At 41.5% G+C, this 21031-nt stretch overlaps 1 protein-coding gene across 3 annotated transcripts in view; it reads right to left on the reverse strand.

The window, feature by feature from the left end:
* The window catches only part of AEBP2 (AE binding protein 2), a 45152-nt gene extending 29075 nt beyond the window's left edge, over nucleotides 1-16077 (reverse strand). The window contains exon 1 of one of the 3 annotated variants that reach the window (XM_061444614.1): nucleotides 15360-16077. In XM_061444614.1, the coding sequence (XP_061300598.1) occupies nucleotides 15360-15994 (635 nt within the window). In that variant the 5' untranslated portion in view covers nucleotides 15995-16077. The remainder of the gene's footprint in view (nucleotides 1-15359) is intronic. The other 2 variants (XM_061444612.1, XM_061444613.1) reach the window with 2 other exon arrangements.
* Between the last annotated feature and the right edge of the window lie 4954 nt (nucleotides 16078-21031).

Below are 21031 nucleotides of genomic sequence, written 5' to 3' on the forward strand. Positions count from 1 at the left end.
ACCTTGTGAACCTGTTCTCTGCCTTTTAGGACCGTTATGTTGTTTGCCTCCACAAAGCCTCAGCATCACAGAATAGCTTATCTCTGAAAAGCCTCCTGAAGGCAAGGTGGTTAAATCTCCTGCTCAAACAGGAGCAAGTGAGATCAGACTGCTTGTAGTCTTGTCCAGCTGAGTTGTTTAATGGGTGTGTTCAAAGGCTGAAGTTTCTGCTACCTTTCTGGACAATTTTCCCAGTGTCTGACTAACCTCGCTGTGGGGGAGAGAGAAGATTTCCCAGCATCTCATCAGAATTTCCAGTGTTGCAACTTCTGTCTGTTGCCTCTTGTTCTTGGCAGCTGTAGGGCTGAAATGACTCTGGTTCCTCCTCTGCTAGACCTCCCTGTCAGGTCACTGAAAACAGCAGTAACACTGCCCTTCCTATCCTAAAACTGAAGAAACACAATCTCTCAGCCTCTCTATGCATAGCATTTGCTTCAGCCTTCTAACTGTCTTGGAGACCCTCCACTGAATCCTCTCCAGTATAAGAATATCTGGAATTAATCCCAAACCAGACAAAGTAATCCGCACACAGTGCCATTATGGTGCCAAGCAGAGGTGATGAATCACTTCTATTGATCACATATATACAACTTTTGCTAACGCAGCCCAGTATGCAGCAGTAATTTTTACATAGGTGTCTTTACATATTCTTCTGACCAACGTGCAAGGAAAAAAAATCTAATTATATACTTTAAAGAAAGAAAATAACTTCCTATTCAGCACTTTGTAATATTTATAATTTTCTAACTTCTATCACATCCCTCTTCTCCTCTACCTCTCACACATGATTTCTGTGATAAAGCATCCTGCTTTTTAAAGGTATATATGGTGTTCCATATTTTTGACCATCACTGTTTCCATACCCACTATTATTAATCTATTACACACTGAGATTAATAAAAAGTACATTATTCAAAATTTGGAGATCATCAGCATGCTTGCTCTTTTGCTCTAAAAGCTTTTACTAGCAATTTCTTATGTTATCTGTATCTTCTTTTAATCATTACTGTGATAGCATTTTTTTTTTTAATGTGATAGATTTTGAAACTGTCACAGGTATTTGCCTTGTTTAGGTTTCCCCTTCTCACCCACTAGTAGATGCCTCTCTTTTCCAACTTGAAAAGAAAGTTTTAGACACCTATTCAACAGGGTTTTTTTACTTTAATGTATCAAATACGTATTTCCTAAATACTGCACAAATACTACATGACCTGTTTTGGTTTGGGGTTTTTCCCCTCCCAATTTTGAAAAAGATCTAACAACTTACAAGGCATGACTTGTACCCATGAAAGTTGTATGGGCTCTTTGCTGCTTCACAGCATTTTTCCACATGCTCCATATTTTTATTTTTTATATTCACCAGAAACTTATAACAAAAAAAAAATTGCAACTAGCACCCAGCTGAACCTACTGTTCTCAACAGTGTTTGCTACTGTTAACAGTAGTTTAGGATCCCTCCAGGAAAGTGTCAGAAGCTTTAAGTGCAAAGAATGTTGCAAGCAATCCAAAGTTTTCCACCACACTAGGCCCACAACAGATGCAATACGGGGATTAATATCCCCTCCTTCCTCAGCTGATGCCTAAGCAAAATATTATCCCCAAAAGTAAAAATCTGTAAAACTGTGCTATTAAAGCAAAGTTTACCAATAGGATGATAGGAAAACTGAATAATTAAATGTGACTACGCACACCTGAGTTATCTATACAGAGTTTTCTCAAAATCAATACTCGGAATTAGGTTTGAATGCATGCAAAGTGGCACATACATAGCCTGACCACTTCTGTTGCGTAAAGTAACACACATCAGTGGTTCCAGCAGGAAGTTGCTTAACCAAGGATGGCAAAGTACTGCAGATACAGCACTCTTGTAACAGCTGCCTCAGACTATTGGACATCAGTAAGCAACCCTAGCTTTCTCTCAGTTGAAAGGTACCAAAGTGCAGTACTTCATAAACACTTAGGACCTAAAACTTTCAAGCTATTTACAGTCTGAGCTTCTACATCCACTGACGGCATTAGTACCATTCTCAAAAAACCCATAAATACGCATAAGGAAACTTCCAACTAAGAGGTATGGTAACTAGGACAGATTATGAATGGGGTGTTTAGCATAGGTCTCTCAAGGGCTCCCCAGTTTTACAGCCTAGTCTTAAGTGGAAGAGCAATGAAAAAACGTAACACAGAATGAGTTCTGTGAAAGAATGGGGGGAGAAGTGTGCACTCAAGCAGGTGAAGTGTGGTTTCTCCGGTTAACAGGCATGCAATCTGGTTAATGTCTCTAAGCAGAGACAAAAATAACTCAAATAATGAACCTGTATAGCATGAGAGTTTATTTCATATTGCAAATGCAACGCAACATACCCTCACCACTCCAAGTAGCTAGCTGTGATTTAGTCTTCCATGTGGTAAAAGCTTTCTGCTGGATTCTAGGTTTTAACTCTTCAAGTTGCTGTAAGAAATAACTGTCATTCACAATGTTTCCATTATTCCCAGTTTGTTTTATCTAAGAGCCACTGTTCAGTTTTCTTTCTTAAACTTCATCATTGGGATTGGAACAAGGTAGCTGAAGCTTCATGCAGAAACCACAGGGTATTTCACTGACTGTTAAAAAGCTAAATAAACTAGTAGGGGGTTATGTTTATTTGAGAGATTTGGTGGGTTGACTGTGGTTTTGTTGTTTTTTTTTCCCCTAAAAAGTTCACTTACTTCCACTGAGGTTTGTAGTATTTGGATTCTTGAATATTAATTATGCTTTTCATCTATTTGGAGGCTATCTTCTATGGATTTGATGCTTTATGACTGGATTATCATTATGTACTTCAGAAGAAACTGTTTCTGAAGATTTCTCACTTTAATTAGTGTAGTGTGCAGCTTGAAGGCTACTCACTACAGGTTTTAGCAACCCTGCAATGTATGTTCCCTGAAATCTCTGCTTGTTTTTAATTTGATGACTTACAAGATATGGTTATTTATTACAGGATCTGTCACAGTCGTTTCCCTTGGTGTTAGCTGAAATCAGCTGGGTCTTTTGCTTACCTACTGAACATCTGGGGACTGGAAGCTAAGCGCACTCGGTGGAGGTACTGTAACTCTGAAATGAGTTCCTGTTGATCAGACTGAAGCAGTGCTTCTTGACCCTCAAGGGCATGGTATAACGCCCATCTGTTAGGCCTGAATTTTGCCTGAGGGAAGGTTACTTCAGCTAAGGTCTAGAGGGAATATGCTTAGCAGACATGAAAAGTATAATAGCAAATTGATTGGCCTTTTGTGTGTGTGTTCAGTGCCTGCCTCTACTATTACTTCAAGTGGACAGTTGCTAATGGGTTTTCATGGAAAAGTAAAAATTATGTTCTTCTATGCTGCTCCTTTGGTTTCTGTACATACTCCTTCTGGACTCCTACTGTCCATGTTTCTGCCAGATTAACAAAAACAGGAAAGAAAAATCGGAGGCATACTAGTCATTAAATTCAGTGCAAGGTATTACTTGCACTAGTGAGGAAAACGATCTCCTTGGAGAAACAAGTGTGTGTCAGGAACAATGTAAGATACAACATTTCCTTTAATGTGTTACATCACAGGGTTGTTATATTTTCATTCACATCTAACTGTGCACAACAACTACTGCCCAAATACGCACATGGTAAAATATGTGGTTTAAAATTTGTTCATTCTGAACTAGGAATAATTTAGACATTTATTTTTTCTTAGCAGAAGATACTCATATTTACATGAGTCCAACAATAGCTTAATTTTGCTCTTAAAGGAAAAGAATAATACAGAACTTAAAATGCTTGAAGACCTTCTTTTGTTCTCCATAAATGACTTAGAAATTCTTGCAAGTTTTTTAGCTGTGTTTTTTCAGTTTCAGGATTGTTTTTAAATACAGTTTGGACTGGATTTAACCACCTAGACACAGCTGGTTCACATGCACATCTAGATGTGCAGGTACTAGCATTTTAAAATGACAGCGATGCTAAGCAAAACTTTAATCATCTTAATTGTGAAGATGTATTATTTCTAGCTACAGGTAAAGTATGTACAGTTAAAAATAAAACCTGAAACAGCACCTTTGAGGTAGTGAATCCTCTGCATAAGCTTGTGTTAATGTTGTTTCTTACTGAACTCACTTTAAATTTCAGTATCTTTTCAAAGCTGTTGATAGGTGGAAAAAAAATGCAGAAGGAAGAGGGGAAAAGGTCTGAGTCTTCTGAGAAAATTCTGTATTTTCAGTTCTACCTTGCTGCGTTTGGAAAGCACTGTTTGCACATTTGGTAAAATGAGGTGTGGGTTTAAGAAGGGTATTTTAGAAAGGCATTCAGTTCTTGCCTCTAAAGCTATGATTTTTACTTCAAGTTGATTCTGGTGCTTGGATTAGGATGAAAATAGGGATAACAGACTTGAAGACTAGGTTGTGCTTGCTGTAACAGTTTTAAATTTTAGCAATTAGTCGGTCTTTTGAATAGTGCTTCTTAAAAACAGCTATTGTGTATGCAGGCTCTCTCCAGCAGTGACTGTTTTTGATGCTCTATTGTTTGGGATGACCCCTGAGTTGAACTCTCTGAAACTCAAATGTCTAATGTTCTTCATCAGGCTATGGTCTATAGATCCATTACAATGGAGCTGGAGCCTGCTTACAGCTTGGGAGCAAACCAAGACCTGTCTGTCACTAGCAATAGGGGAATGCCACAAGCGCTTAAGTTCTACTTGTGTCATTCTGCTTTGATAATGGCAGTCAGGATTTAAACAGATCTCCCGGCTGGGGAAAAACAGCTTAGAAAAAGGCAGAAAAACCTGCTTTAACTTATTTAGCTATAAATTTATTTCAATGTCTTTGTTTTGTTACCAATAGTTTGCCAGAATGTCTGCGTTTTCCCTACTTTGTTCTGTTTCTCCTCTTTGATATGCATTATTACTTTCCAACTTACAAGCTTTGAGGATTTCAGATAAAGAAAAAGGATGTAATTTCCATTACTACCTTCCCTTTGTTAAGGAACCTTTCCCTCTCTTGGATAAACCCAAGCAGATAGAAAGACACTCTGGATTGAAAAGCCCATTCATGGATAGAAAGATAGAAACATTTTAGTAGTCCGACACTTCCTGGGCTGAGTTGGCGTGCTTCTACTTTTTGGTCAAGAAAAGACTTAAGTGGAATAAAAAAAGATGGTGTGTGCACACAGCTTCCTTTTATATTCTGCCCTCACACCCTTTCTAAAATCCCAAGAAAGAAAAAAGTGGGTGAATCAGCAGGTCTAACAAAAACAGTGTTGCAGTTAAGTATTTGCAGAGTTAGTAGCAGCCACACCTCTGACAATAAAACATCATCTTCTGCTTCATCGTGAAATGGGAGGTCAAGGGACATCCCAAATCAGTCTTTTATGATGCTATATATACTACAAACTTTTGTCTGAAGGGCTTATTTTTTTTTCATTCTATGGTATACTACAGAAAGCATACACATGCTTAAGCTGTGCCTCTTGCAGCCTTTACCTCTTTCCTGGGTGGCCCAAAACTAGCTAATTAAGAAAGACAGCAACTGATTCTAGGTTCTCAGCGTTTTGAGGTGTCAGATCATCTGAAATACGATGATTCTAGAGGCACAGGGGAGAGAGATAAAAAAAAGAAAATACACCAAAAAAACCCACAAAAAACCCCACACCACCACAAAACAAAACAGAACAAAAAACCTAAAAAGCCCCCTACATTTTGTTATTTATAGAGAAGTGTGTCAGGGCAGCAAGCTTCTTGCATTTTAGTGGAGCCTATCAAGAGAACTATCAGAAAACTGTGACTCCTAGCCATTTTGTTTTATAAGCAGTTTAGCCATTTCTGTAGTAGGTCCTGTTCCAGCAATATTCATCTGTACTCTTTAATGTCTTACACAAAGTTCTTCGAACTAGAAGAAAGGAAGGTATTCCCTTTTAAATAAAATACTGATCTGTTGCCACTCAATTGGATTTTTTTTTTTCTTCTTTTAGACTGTACCTTGAATGGATTATAGAATCATAGTTCCATGTCCTCTTTGTCCTCAATTTCTGATAAATTCTATATGCTACTTTTTGGTTTAAGTGCTATGGGCAATCTTTTTTTTTTATTCCAGTTCCTCTGCTACTAAATGTTGGTACGTATGCAATCCTAATCTGTAAACCCTTAGCAAACACTTAAGCTATTAAACCAAGCAAGCATTTAAACTATTACAACTAAACCAGTTTTCTCAGTGTTATTGTTTTCTCCCGTCATTAATAACTCTACTTATCAGAATATCTTTTGATGAATCAGTATTACTAGTTGACTTTTACATATCTTTCTCCAAAACCAAAAGTAATTTTATATAGGTAGAATAGCATACTAAAAAAAAACAACCAACCAAACAAAAAACCACTAAAACCAAAACCCAACATTCCTTCAGTCTAGCATTTTCCAGAAACACCTTCAGGTTCTTGATACCTTTAAATAAATTAGAGCAACATTAAGGCAACTTCTAGATAAAAGACCATGATTACCAGGACTGCACAATTTCAGAAAGCACCCACTCACTTGGAAGCACCTGTGCTTCTGATTCACTTATGTTTCTTTTTTTAAATCCAGCATATGCTTTACACAGATTAAGTAATTCTAACAAAAACTTCTCAACATGACTCAAACAGTATTCGTAAATCAATCTTAAAAACAAGCTTGCAGAACTATTGAATATCTATATAGTTATGTAGCTACTAAGAAATCAACGTAGTAGAAAACAAAACAATCAAGGGAGAAATTTTATACAGCATTGAAAAACTTGCTTTTAAATTCTTTTTGAAGCAGCAGCTTATTTTAGTGTACAGCGACATCTAAATTAGGTATAAATACCCAGAAAAGAGGGTTACACTAGAAACGCTCTCAATTGATAACATAAAACCAGGCTAAGAGAAAAAAGCTCTTCAAGATAGAGGAATTGAAGGAGCTTAAAATAACAAACATGCACAGGAAACAAAAGAAGACAGAGAAAGTGTGTTATGAATCACCACCTCTCTAGAGCTTTTTCCACTCTCCTGGATCACTTACTTTGATTATTTAGATTGTTAGCCCCAGAATATTTGAGCTCAGAATATTTACATAACACAAACCCAGGTCATCACCGGATTTGTAGCATACAGAAGAATACAGAAGAACAGGTAACACAACAAGAACCTTGGAATGCCAAAATATCTAAAGAGCAGGAAGAACAGAGCAGGTTAAACGTACATGCCTTGTGATATGACAGCACAAAGACTACATCTGCAAAAGAATTACACAAATCAAGAAACTGTAAGTGGTTCTGCCTTAAAGATACAAATAAAATTGACTTTCATTTCTGAGAACCACTATCTTCAACTTGACAATCTCCTCAGAAAGTTATGGAACAGCAACAAGTGGTTCATAATTTTCAATCTTTATTTATAAAACCGCACATTTACTAAGTAGCACATCTTAGGAGAAGCACAAAAGAAACATTCAGTCATTCAGGAACCACCAGAAATAAATATTTGAACCATGCTTTCCATCTCAAGAACCGTAATAAACATGAAGTGGTGTAATCAGCACAGGAAGGTGACAGCATTCAGGCAGGGTGTTAGGGAAATCACCCTCCGATTCTCCCATCGTCAGGATACCTTCCCTAACCCCCAGAACACAAAGCTCTGAAGACAAAGCAACCAAAGAAAGGTACAAATCTCCCAGACCTGAAAATCCCCTCCAGCTTCAGTTACTGTCATGTTAGGTTCAACTTAACAGAGAATAATAATTCACAGATAGGACAGCATTCTATAAAGCAGCAGCTTTTCCTATTCATACCTCAGTGAATAGGTGCTACTTCCAGTATTAACCTGGCATCTAAAGCAGAGGAATCAGCAAAGTAAAACTCCACTAATTGACTCCATTCATAATAGAAGGTTATAAACTGAGGTCCGATTCCTGTTCTGCTGGACACTGAATTAACTTGTACAAATTGTCTAATCTACAACCTGGCATGCAAATTACCCTAAGGAAGTCTACTTAAAGACATGCTAAAAGTAGTTTTATTTCAAGTGCAAAGAAAGGTTTATGTTTCTCTGTTTACTGCGTATATAATGAAATACTGTCTTCACATCTTGAAGATTTTTTTTTTATACTTGGAATCTAAGTTGATTACAGTGCAATAAACTGCAGTGATCTAAATACACTGTTCCAATTTTACAGGGGAACTAGTAATTTGTATAAGATGCTGCATGAAACATTAAGTGGAGATTCTTTATGCGGTACTTTATTTAGGTAAAATACACATAATAAAGAATACTACTACTATATGCACCAAGAATCTTGTCCTTTACAAATCTCAACTCAACTTTGTTTCATTTTACTCTTTCTGACAGTGCACAAACTGCTGAATTACAGCACTCTCTTACAGTGCATCAGGATGACAATGGGACTTTCAAGATCATAACAAATCTTTTGCTTTTCTATCACTATCAAATACCTTTGCATCTACCTTAACTGACCATCTATTAAACAAAGTATCCACTAAACATCAGCAACTGCATCTTAGCAAAAGATAGTCTAGAGAAGAATATGAAATATTGGAAAAGAAATCCCATGTCTTTCCCTATCCCACCCACAGGCCCCCCTTCCCCCCGAAAAAAGCACACCCATATCTTCAGAGATTTTTTCTCAATTATTTGTTGTTGGTTTTAGTGTTGCAAAATCACAATCTAAGAATTGTAAACACTATTTTAGCACATCAAAACCCCAATGATAAATAGCAAGCATAAAATGAAATATTTATATTTCATTTTCTAAAACAAATTGATTTGAATACATTCATATTCTAGCATTAACAACTCCAGACAGATTACATAAAAAGTTATAAAAAGGAGCTGGTTATACAGATAGGTAACAAAACAATGAAACCTCTATCTCAAAGAATATACCCAAACTACCACTTCAGGCTTTCTGCAAGTCATGCCACCTTTTTTTTTTTTTTTAATAGTAACTGGGAGAGTGGGTAAAATTCACTGCTCAAAGTAGTCCCTTACTCTCTTCTGTTCCCTTCTCCTCCACAGGTTAACTGGAGTTTACATTCCCACCTTTTTCAAGGATTCCCTGCAATTACTTGCCTCCTGAACGGTAGAGACCAATTTTTCACTTTCTTTGGGTTATGCTCATGCTTTTTCCTCAGGCTATTAGATATCTCTCATTCCCTGTCAAACCAAAAGTGTGTACCTCATGTCTCCCCCTCAGCAATAACCCCTATTCCCACCTCAAATACTCCATTTGCTCGCTTCTATGCCAGGTCCCCACTTACTCAATAACAGGCTGCTCCACAACTACCCCAACACAATGGGTTCTAGGTGTACTTACATACTACTGTCTTCCATGCTAGCTCTGCATACTGCTTATTCCCCTACCATTTTTCTGTAATTCAACAGTGTTGTTCAAAACAGATGTAAATATAATGAAACTACTGGAAAGCTGTGCAAATTTGAGTAAGAGTGGCTATGGCATAACACTTCTACTGCATCACAGTTTTATCTGTGACCAACTCCAGAAACGCATCTCTGCCAAATGGATGTTCAGGCTGCACATAACACCCAGTTTAACTTAACTGGAAAGTGAAAAAAGGGGAAGAAAAAAAAGGCACAAAAAACAGCCACCAAGACGGTTCTTTCCACTACTGCCTAGAAAATTCCCTGAAACAAACCCCCAACTAAACCTCATATTCAGAAGTTAATAGTCTTATTGAAGTCACAAACTTAAACAAAATGCACCTACACCTGTGTGGAAGTACAAGTCCAACATAAAAGCAGTACCACTTATCTTTTACACTGAATAGGAAAATGTTTTTCTCAAATTCTATGAAGTATATTTACATCTTACTGCAATAACTGTAACAGCCCATTATACCAAGCTCTTTCATTTGTTAACAAAAAGACCTCATGTTAACCACTCAATTATACCAACCAACAGATTTGGTAATAAAGATACTCACCATACAAAATATCTGGGCTGTTTTGCCTTCCCATCAAAAGCTGTTTTCTTCAGTGCCAGAAAGGCCTGAACATAATCATTACAGAAACAAGGGGTTTATCTTGCAATTTGAAAGTAAATAATGACAGAAACAATAAATGCAGTCAGAAATGCTGAAAATACAATTTTCAGCAGAATTTTGTAAATTCGTGTCATCTTCTATATAGCCCACTCTGATGCATCAATATTACACATACTATAAAAAAGAATGTAATGACTTAACCACCTTGCCATAAGTGCTAATGAATGATTCTTCATTTCCTGAGTAGGAATAAGTGAGAGTATGCAGCAAAGAGAGGCCTGAAGCACTTTTTAATCTGGTCACATGGATACATGGAGCATACCTATTAATACCATATGCCTTTCTGATTATATTTCTAATTTACTATTCTGCCTTCATAAACATCACTCGTACAATTCACAACACCACTGCGTCATCAGTTTTGAACATTCTTCGCTTTTGAGAGCTCAAAAACTAGATAAATACTATATTTAAACCTTGAAATTGCTAATATTTTAAAATCAGCATATATATTAAAGGTTGAGAAGGCCTTAATTTTAAACATTTTAGACTAAAAAACCCTCAGCCAAGATCCCAGATTTTTCAGGCCCGAGTCTCTTACGTTTCAACTTGTTTCACTCAAAAAAAAAAAAAGAAAAAGCCTAACAATCTGAAGAACAAAAAGGTTTATTATTTAAACACTTTTCTGAAACGTTTCTAAAGCTACTCACCTATCACACAGGAACAGAGTAATAACATTTCTAGGATTCTACAAGTCCAATATGGCTAAGATAGCTAAAAGTTTCCTTGAGTATTACTGAGTATGCCCTGATTGAGCCCCTCCCAATAACTGACTTTGTTAGTGAGTAACAGTAAAAGTCAGGCTAAAAAAACAGAAGCCTTGCAAGTTACATGAACATTGCACTGCGAAGATGAACATTAATTAGCATGGAGGGAAAGATTACTGCATAGGACCAACAACAACCTGTTACATCTGGCCTACTGGCTAATCAATCAGCACTCACATACTAGTTGGCAAAACAGCTGATACCTCCAGCTAAAACATTTTTTCAGTGCTTTTTGCCTAGTCAGTAAGAGACAGGAACAAGAGATAACTACTAAAAGTAAAGATGATGTATGAATGGAAGAGGATCAGAGGTAACTTCTAAATGACAGTACAAAGAAGACAAATCCACAAGGTGAACAAAAAAGCCCTTCATTTAGCTCTATTTGTATTTCTGCTAAACATTTTATTAAAACTGCAGGATCTACTACTGTTCTCTAAATCAAACAAAATCTGATAATGAAACTATTTCGGATTTAGATACATTTCCTAATAAACTTTCCAGTAAACAATATTTAAATTATTTCAGTATTCTAACATTAAGTATTTGTAAGTAAATACTGTAGTTTAGCAATAACGTATCAGTGAGCTACAAATACATCTTCACTGCATCCAGGTCAGCTGATCTGTACCCATTTGTACTGCATCTGCTCAGGTCTAGCTTCAGTACCTGTAGCCCAATGTGTTTACAGTTAACTGAACCACTATTTTTTCTGTTAAAGTCGCATCAAATGCTGCTCAGCATAGTGATAAGACTAGCGGCTCCAGAGAACTCTGGAGAAACACATCCATCCTTTCAGCACATGTATGAACTTAGGGAAAGGCACAAGAAAATTACCAGCATTCACATGCTGATAACAGTCTTTGTTCTAACTGTAAATCTGAAGGATAAATTAGACTTGAATGCAGCCTATTATTAAGCCAGCTGACCTGAGCTTACTCAAAAGTTGTAGACAAACTTCAGCACAGCAGAAATGAAATTATTACAGATCAACAAGATACCTACCAGTCCCAGAGTTACTGCACTCAATGTTACTAATACTACTGAACTGAAAAGGCCAGCTGGTTATCCTAGGTATCAACTTAGGGTTTGCTTTTCGGTTTCTGGGCTTTTGGGGAGGAAGATAAATATGTTTTAACAAAGTGCAAAGTCTATGTGCATGGAAATAGCTGGTTAAAATCTACCTCAAGTTTCAGGGCATCAATATTTAACATCATATTTGTTTCCAGTGTTGTTATGAATACGTACAAATTTCCTACAGTAATGCCCCAAATTATTTACTTTTTCAGTAAATACTCTCAAAATACACTCAAAATGTTAGCAATAAAAGTTGATGAACAGTAGTTATAATTTGATCATATGCAAATTTGTCCTGTTCAGCTGCTTTATTTGTAGTTTATGTTTGATAGACAAAAACTAAACAAAAATCACTAAAACAAAAATCAAAGAGATAACACATTTGTATTGTGGAGAATAATAAAGACTGTGCACAGGGATGCGGGAATTTGATCACTCATGGAATTCAGGCCCTCTCACCACACCCTCTTATTTATTCAAATTTTCTGAAGAGGAAACAAGAGAAGAAATCCCAAGCCTGGGGGCATGATCTGAATGTTACCAAACCTGCCTACAGCAGGAGAATCATATACCCTTCTACCAGCTTCCTATAGCTTAACCCAGGGACTATAAATTCAAGCATGTTAGTTCACTCTCTTTTTCTCTCTTTTCACTCCCCCAGGTAATCTTACTTTGCAACATACTGTGAGATAAGACACCAAGTTCCTTAGGACTTCAGAGACACAGATAGTAAGCAAAGGTCATGAAGTACCACCATACAACATACTATTTAATATAAAACATCACTTAATAAATAGAATATCACTCTCTAATAGTTACAAAACTTTAATGCAGAGGTGGCCAAACCAATGAATGATTAAGTCATTAAGGATTTTAATATATTAGCATAAACCTGTGCCTTTCACCTATAAGTCTAAACCATTCTCAGCTCTTCCCTGGTATTTTATCATCCCACCTCACATACTCTTTAGGTCTCTGGCATATCCCCTACCTTTTGCAGCACTCTGCTTGTCTGTCTGATCATCTAAAAGGCACAAGACTATGGTGTGGCTGGGTTCCAAGCAGCAGCAATCATTTGGATCACTAGATTAAGCAAGCGACTTGCTGGACTACATGTTGCAAAAATAAAGCATTTACCATGCTGCAGCAACGAATGCACACAAAATGAAATCTCTATCAGCAGGAGTAACAAATGACGCTCTTGGCAGCATTGCTCTTTTCCTTACCCAACTCAGCAAGGAAGCTTTGAAATTACAGCCCAAATTCCCTCAGCACCCCTGTTTCCAGCCAGGCAGTTCAAGATAAAACTTTGCAACAATTAAAACCGATGTGCAGTCTTTATTTAAACCACTAAATGCCAAGAGTCCCACTTCTGCAACCAAGTCTGAACCAACGGTACTGGAAAGGAGCAATGATGAGTACACACACTGATTTAGCTGCATGACTGTAGCAAGAGAACCACAAGAACAATGACAGAGAAAGAAAGTAGCATGCTAGCTCTGGAGTGCAAAAGCAACGCATAATGACACTGAACTTCCAGAAAACCCTGCAAGTTATATCTGTTATTTCCTCAACTCACAAATTGACATGCACTCAGATAAGACCAGGACTAGATTTAGACTTCAATTTTATGAAAACCAAGAAACTAGTCTTAAAACTCCATTATGTACCTGTTGTTTTTTGAGAAGTCTATTCCCATACTTCCGTGATTTCACATAAAATTTCAGCTTTTGAAAAAATAAGAACCGAGCAAAAAAACAAAACCCCAACACTCAGACACATGCAGCCCCTTCCATCTCATACAAGTTTGGAAGAAAGAAAATGTAAATCCTATGAGTCTCAGGAGTCAGATGGAAACCAAAGAACTAAATTTTTGCTCTCTTCAGACTTTTAGGCCAATTACATGGTTTTGGGGAACTGACTCACAAGGGTTTTGTTTGTTTTTAACACTTCAGGTTAGATCTAGTGACGCCCCACTCCTGAAATATGGGTATTTGTACAGCTACACAATTTGCTGCAACATATATTCAAAGTAAGTTTCTGGACCAAACCACATAATCTTCATACTTAACAATGAAACTACCTTAAAGTATAAACAAAAGTGTAATTGTTATTTAACTGCAACTCTAAGAGGAACCTTAGCATTTTTAAATGCTAAACTGAAAGAAAAAATAGCACAAGTTTCTTAAGCTATTTTAAAAGACTAAGAGCTACAGCATTTTAAAGACTGTCCTTATGTCTACTTTTCATCCTGTTTTCAGTTTGTCAATTAAACCGTTGCACACAACAGCCAAGAAAGCTACTACGTAAGCCATGTTCTTTGAAATGCTTGACTTAGTAGGCTAAACCAGACATGAAAAGTAGAATTCAGCCATGTGTGAGAATCTGGTTGTGCCTTTCCACAAGAACCTATCTAAAGTCTCGGTAAAATTAAATGCATACCATGAACATAAAAAAACGAAGAAATAATCTCTACATTTACTATTACAGAAGTCATCCAAAGATGACTTTGAACCTCGAATTACTGAGCCTCGCTTAACAGTGTGCATGCTTCTTACCTATACATACCTAATACAGAAAAGGTGGTCTCCTTTTTATTTCAGTAAACTAGATCCCCCCACCCCTTATGCTTCAAGAGGTTACCACACAGCTTTCTGACTCTGCTGCAGAGACTCTGGTGCGGATGCCGGCAAAACCACATCCACACACCATTTTCCATCCTGAAGCTTTAGTACACCCCGACTGTGCGTTGGCTCAAGATACAACCCTTAAAAAAAAAAACAAAAGCCCCATGTGAAACAAATCAGAAGCTTCTGAAGAAAGCGGCAACCAAATACTGCCACCCGAACAGGCAGCGCCCCGTGCTCAGATCGCGGCGGGGGCCGCTCCGGAGCTCTCCACGAAACGCCTAACAGTGATGGCTGCAGCCCCAGCACCCCCCACGTAGCCTACCCCCGGTGCCGGGCGGCCGAGGAAATGGGGGATGGGGGCGCTCCCCCTCCTCCCAAAAGCAGCGGGCAGGCTGCCGGAGGGGGCCCGGCGGGGCAGCAGCCGAAGCGGGGCGGAGGGCCCTGGCCCTCCACAAGCCGCCCCCTGCCCCGCCCGGCACAAGTTGGCCAAGGAAACCTGTGGCTGCCCCTCGCCGCCGCCCTGACAGCCCCTGCTGCTGAGGGGCGGTCGAGGGACAGTCGGCGCCCGGGGAAGAGAGGCCCCCTCGCCTCCGCGGCAAGGCGGGCTGACGAATTCCCCGGCGCTGCGAGGAGGCGGGGAGGCGACCGGACATGGCGCCCGCCGGTCGTGGGGCCCGAGGGACCCCCGGCTCCCCGGGAGGGGCCGGGGAAGGGCGCGGGCGGCGGTGGAGGAACGGGACGCGCACTGACCTGTCCTCCGAGTCCATGCGGCTGAGGGGCTCCCCGTCCGAGGACATCTCCAGGCTGCCCCGCCGGCCCCCCGACGTGGCGCTGCAGCTGCTGCTGCCGCTGCTGCTACCGCCGCCGCCGGTGCCGTAGCCTTCGTCGCCACCGCTGGACACGCTGCTGGAGCTGCTACCCCCGCCGCCACCTCCGCCGCCGCCGCCGCGGCCCAGCCCGTCCTCCTGGCTGCCCCGGGGGCCCTTGGGCTCCTCCTTGGCGTCGGCCTCGCTGCTGCCGCCGGGGCTCAGCGAGCGGGTCTCGTCGCTGCAGCAACCGCTGCTCGTACTGCTGCTCCCCACCAAGCTGCTCTCCTCCTCCTCGCCGCCCTCCTCCTCCTCCTCTTCCTCCTCGTCCTCATCCTCCCCGTCCCCCGCCTGACTAGCGCTCTCCGGGCTCGGCTCTGACATGCTTTCCGCTTCGCCGTTCAGCAGCAACAACGACTCCGCCTCAGCCGCCGCCGCCGTGGAGGACGAAGGCGACGACGAGGACCCGGACCCGGGCCCGGGCCCAGCCCCAGCCTCCTCCTCCTCGGCCGCGGCGGCCGCCGCCTCGCCGGAAAGCATCCCCTCCGGCTCCGCCATGTCGCTGCGAGCGGCCGCCATGGCGCCTGCGAGTCGCTGCGAGCGGAGCCGAGCGGGGCCGGGCGCGCGCGGCGGCGGCAGCAGCAGCGACGGCGGGGGCGTGCGCGTGTCTCCCCCTCCGCGCGCGCGCGCGCGGCCGCCCTCCCTTCCCCAGCTATGCCCTTGCTACCTCAACCCGCACAATCGCGCGGCCGCAGAGAGGAGGGGCCCCGGGGCCGCCGCACGCGCTACGGAACGCGCCCCGGGACAAACATGTGGGGAAAGGCGGAGCGGCGCGGTGGCCCCTGGCGCAGGGCGCCGGGGGAGGCGGTGCGCGGGAGGGGAGGGGCGGGGCGGCGGTTGGGGTCCTGGGTGGCTCGTAACGCTTCGACTCGCGTCATCGCTACTCACCGCGTCCGGGCGATCCCGAGTGTGCGGAGGAGGAGGCAGCAGGACGAGCCGGAACGGGGAACCAGGGGCTCCCCAACAGCGGGTGCAGCCCCTCTCACTGCACCGCCCGCCCCTCTCATCCTCCGGCCTGAGTGAACCCCGGTGGTGTAAGCGTGCCACACCTCAGCAGTCTCCTGGCCCCGGGTAGCCTTAGGCCCCTGGGGGGCAAGACACTGGGAGCCACGGCTGAGGAAAACTTGGGGACATTTCGGGGCGGGGGGGGAGACTGTAGGGAAGGAGCTGAGTGGACTCGTAAAATGGGGAACACAGAGTTTAGGAGAAAACGAGGCACCTCGTCAGAGAGCTGCAGGGTGGAGGTCACGGTGTGATACTGCTGTGAAAACTGTCGACAAACAAGTTCGGCAGTGACACCTAGGCGACAGAAAGCGGTTTTCTGCTGTATTGACTGAATGAAAAGGAGTGATAAAGCAGTCCCACCATGCAGCGAGGGAAGAGAGCAAAGAGAATAAACTACATGTGGCCTTAAAGCTCCATTTGCAGTAAAGAGGCATGTTGGTTGCCGGGCAAAAGCAGTATGATTAAAGGGGAATGCAAAATACAGATCACTGCATTCAAATGAAAGTCCTAGAAGTGGGGAAATAGGATATTTGTTTTTTTCTCATGAACCTGAATTTTAGTTATGGGAGCATGAGGTTAGTAAATTTGTGTTGGAAATGGTGCCATCTGTGAAAAGCAGCTCTGTATGTGTAGAAGAGGACAGGTGGAAGCTGAAGAGAAGGACTGTCAATCACATACCAGACTTCAGAGCAAATTCTGAAAATTAAAGTCATTGTAATATTACAGTCAATTGGGTTACAGTTTGCTAAAGGTTGATCATGCCAGACTAAAGTGACAAGCTGCTTGACAAGAGTCTTGTCTACATGGACATCAAGACAGCATTTGATAAATTGTTGTGTGTAAGTGATTAAAGCTTATAGGATGGGGATTTGTAGTAGGAACAGTGGGGTGGGTAGAATCCGAAAACAGAGGTGAAATCGGGTAGTTTTGACAAACTGTTGGTGGGATGAAGAGGTTAAATGAACACTGAAAATGCTATCCTACATGAACTTTAGATGTCTTATACAGACCTGTCAGTCTGTACCCAACTTTATACACAGCTGTCAGTCTGTACCCAACTCTTACAGAGCTTGTCATATTTAAAATAAATTAAAAAAAAAAAATCGTGAAGTGATGGTAGTTTAGTTAAAAACAAACCAACCAACCTACAAGACACAGAACCACAACTCAGTCCATAAAAGCATTGCGCTATCTGTGTAATTAGAGGAGCACCACCAAGTGATAGTAGATGTATCTGGCATATCCAGAGACCCTAGATTCCAGGAGAAATTCACCATGTAGGATTAAAATCGGGAAAGGGTGCTCTGAAGACCAGCACTAGCATAGCTGGAAATGGCTCCCAGCCCATCAACAGTTGTGAGGATAACACCAGTAACCCGTGGCATAGCAGCATTGAAACAGAATGCCACAGTGCTGAAACAGCCACGTGGTATTGGAGCAAAGGGACATGGCATTGGATTAATCTTTGGAAACAAACCAATGACATTTTTAGCCGGCAAAGGAGCATATGTGAACTTTGGAAATCAACAACAGTCATTTCCCAGGTTCCTAGAAACCAGCCTCAGCTAAAAAGTGGAAATGGCAAGAACGCTTAAAAAATAAATAAAGGAAAAAGGAGAAGCAAAAAGACAAGGACGGCTGTAATGCTATTTCATCTGTATAATGTATGTATCACTGGTCTAAAATAGTCACCAGACCCTGAGCTTCTACATCCCGTTCTGTCTTTCCTCCTCCTGTACTTCCCTCTTGGCTTGGAACAGTGTGGCACTCCCAGATGGGTGTTGCTGTCACTCATCAAACACGAAGCATGAGGTTTCAAAAACAAACGACACCCTCTGATTCAGTCAGAAGAGAGCAGTAGATAAAGTAATTCATATGTCTCTTCTACTCACTGATTCCCTTCTGGAGTTCTCTGGTGTAGCAAGGGACACAGAATCAGAGAGGTATTGAGTGATGAGAAACAAAAACTGTATGAAGGACTTGGGTAAAAGACACCTTTCACAACCTAAAAATATGAGAAAAAGTATATGTAAGGGGGAAGAGTTATCGTAAAGCCTCTGTGTGCCCTAATGTAAATTGTCCAAATCCACTCCTCTGTGTTTTTGCAAGCCCATCAATGTTCTCTCCCAGGTTTCTTGAGGTCGTGTGTGCACGCAAGGCACCTTCTGTTTACCGAGAGCAAGCAGGGTGATTCAGACCTCCCACTTCCCTAAGCGGAACGGTAGAGACGCTAGCTCATTAGGTAATTTGTGTATTCAAAGAGGTTCAGGGAGGGAAACTTAAGGACATGAATAGGAAGAAGAGTGTGAACCTGCCTAATGGAAACCACTTAGCACTTACGCAAGAGATCATTACCAAAGGGTCACTGCTTCAGGAGCAGGCAGTCATCAGAGAATTACTCGGTGATAATCTTTTGGTGTCCTCTCAGTTTTTCAAAACTACAAAATTCTGCATCCAGGCTTGGTCCTTGAGAGCTTTAATAAAGTCCTATTCAAGTGCAAGCAGCAGTGATTACTTGAGTCTTGTTATTGAACTTTCTCTCTACAAAAACACCCAGTTTACCAAAGGTAAATATTGTTCTCCAAGGTTTTTGACTTTTCAAACCTCTTGAAAGAGGAGATTTTTCTCAGAACAGATGACTCTAGAACTTGCAAAGACATCTAAATCACTTGCATGTGAATGGACAAATAAAAGCTCAGAACAGGAGATGGGCTGTTAGGAAGTCCTTTTGAAAAAAGAATTTACACATCCACTTGGTCTTGGAGCGTGGATGTTACTCCATCATTCACAAAAAGGCCTTCTGCTATGCTCAGTCTGGCTGATATGATTGTGCTACGACAGGGATGGTGCTTTAAAGCTGGGATATTTATGTCGAGGCATACTCATCTGTGGTATTTGGAAAATATTCTCAACAGAGTACAAAATAATAAAATCAGTAGATAGATTAGGAGAAGCTTGTTTACAGGCAAAGAGTTCAAGCAGAACCATTCTCCACAGGTGCAAGAACAAACAACATTGCAGACACAGCAGAGCAGGGAGAACAAATTAAGATTTTATTCTCTTACCTCAGGAACAGCAGGGTATGGGGCATTCACAGTGACAGCTGAATCAATAAAGAGCACACTCCAAAGAAGTAGTTTCTTCTTTTCTTGAGTCACAACAATTTCACTGATTTGTGGTTGGTTTGTTTTGAAGGACAGTTAGTTGAGGTCATCAGAGGATTTTGTACATGTAAAACAGTATTTTTGAGTCTTTTTCCCTAATTATGATCAGCATCATAATACTGTGATGTATAGCATACAAACAAGACACTTCAAAACTCTGAGAAAGTCCTATAAAGAGAGAAGAAACATGCTGTAGGCCTAAGATACAGGAGAACTGGCATCTCGTCTTGCACTTGTTAGGATACCAGAGGAAAGTCTGTAAAACAAAACAGCTGGTCACTGAACTCCCTTCTCCTGCCCCTGCCTCTGCGTGTTTGTCTTAAGCACTGCAGGAAATTCCTGCTGCCTGAACCTCATGACTCACCTTGCTGACAGTGTTCTGCCTGCTCAGCAGCCTCTGGAAACTGCACCCTTCCCTTCTTTCTGCCCCGCCCTTACCCATCCAAATTCAGGATCTGGAGGAAGAGGCTGCAATCTCCATTTCTTCAAGTAAGCATCCACCACTTGGTTCTCACCCTTCCCTTCAGGCCGGACTGAAACTGCCTCATTCTGCAATTCTGACCCCACCCTCTCCTGCAGCACCGAGTTAATTCTTCCTTTAAACTCAGCTTCTACACTCTTCTCCTTTTAAAGCTGCCTTTAATCTTTCCTCACACTGCTTGCTTAGAAATGATGACTATATGAAACTTCAAGCCTTGCCTTGACTGGGCCAACCAAAGGAAGACGGCTGGGAATACACGTTTGGGCTCGGGTCCCTCTTTTTTTTCCTGCTGAACAGTGAGCCCTTGCTGTGGCTTTGCAGAACACTTTGCAGCAATATGAATTCTAGACACTGCTCGGGTCCTTCTTCCCCCTATTCCCTGCCCATGCTTTGTTACAATTATCCTGGTGACGCACTGCCTCTTCTGTTGTGCCAGCACAGCTGTCTCTGAAATCCATGCTATGAACTAGACCAAGCAACTGCTTTTAGTAGTAACTGGGGGGAGGGGGGGAGTGGAAAGAAAAAAGGAAGAAAAGGCATTCTGCTGCTGTTAGGTCATGAAACTTCACAAAACTCCAGACAGCTCAGGTAAATGTAACTGTGCTCACTCTGGGGATGGGGAAAAAGGAACAGAAAAATTAAGATGTTATTAAGGTGACACAAAGCACCAGGAGTTCAGAAATAGAAAACCCCATTCTCATTTTGGAGCTCATCCAAAAGCACATCCTAACATTCGTTATATTTGCATTTGTATTATAACAACTTGCAAGATCAGTGGAGAGGAGGGCGTCTTTGCATTAAGCCACCTGTAAACACAAGCTGTAAGAGGAAGCCTGTGTTCCATAGATGCTCTGACATCATTGAATCAAATATTTTACAAGTTCATAAAGCTTCTTCTGTAAAATG

The sequence above is a fragment of the Pezoporus flaviventris genome, unplaced genomic scaffold (assembly GCF_033815535.1).
Source record: "Pezoporus flaviventris isolate CSIRO_AGI_PZ_B2104156 unplaced genomic scaffold, CSIRO_AGI_Pfla_v1 ptg000002l, whole genome shotgun sequence".
NCBI classification, from domain to species: Eukaryota; Metazoa; Chordata; class Aves; order Psittaciformes; family Psittacidae; genus Pezoporus; species Pezoporus flaviventris.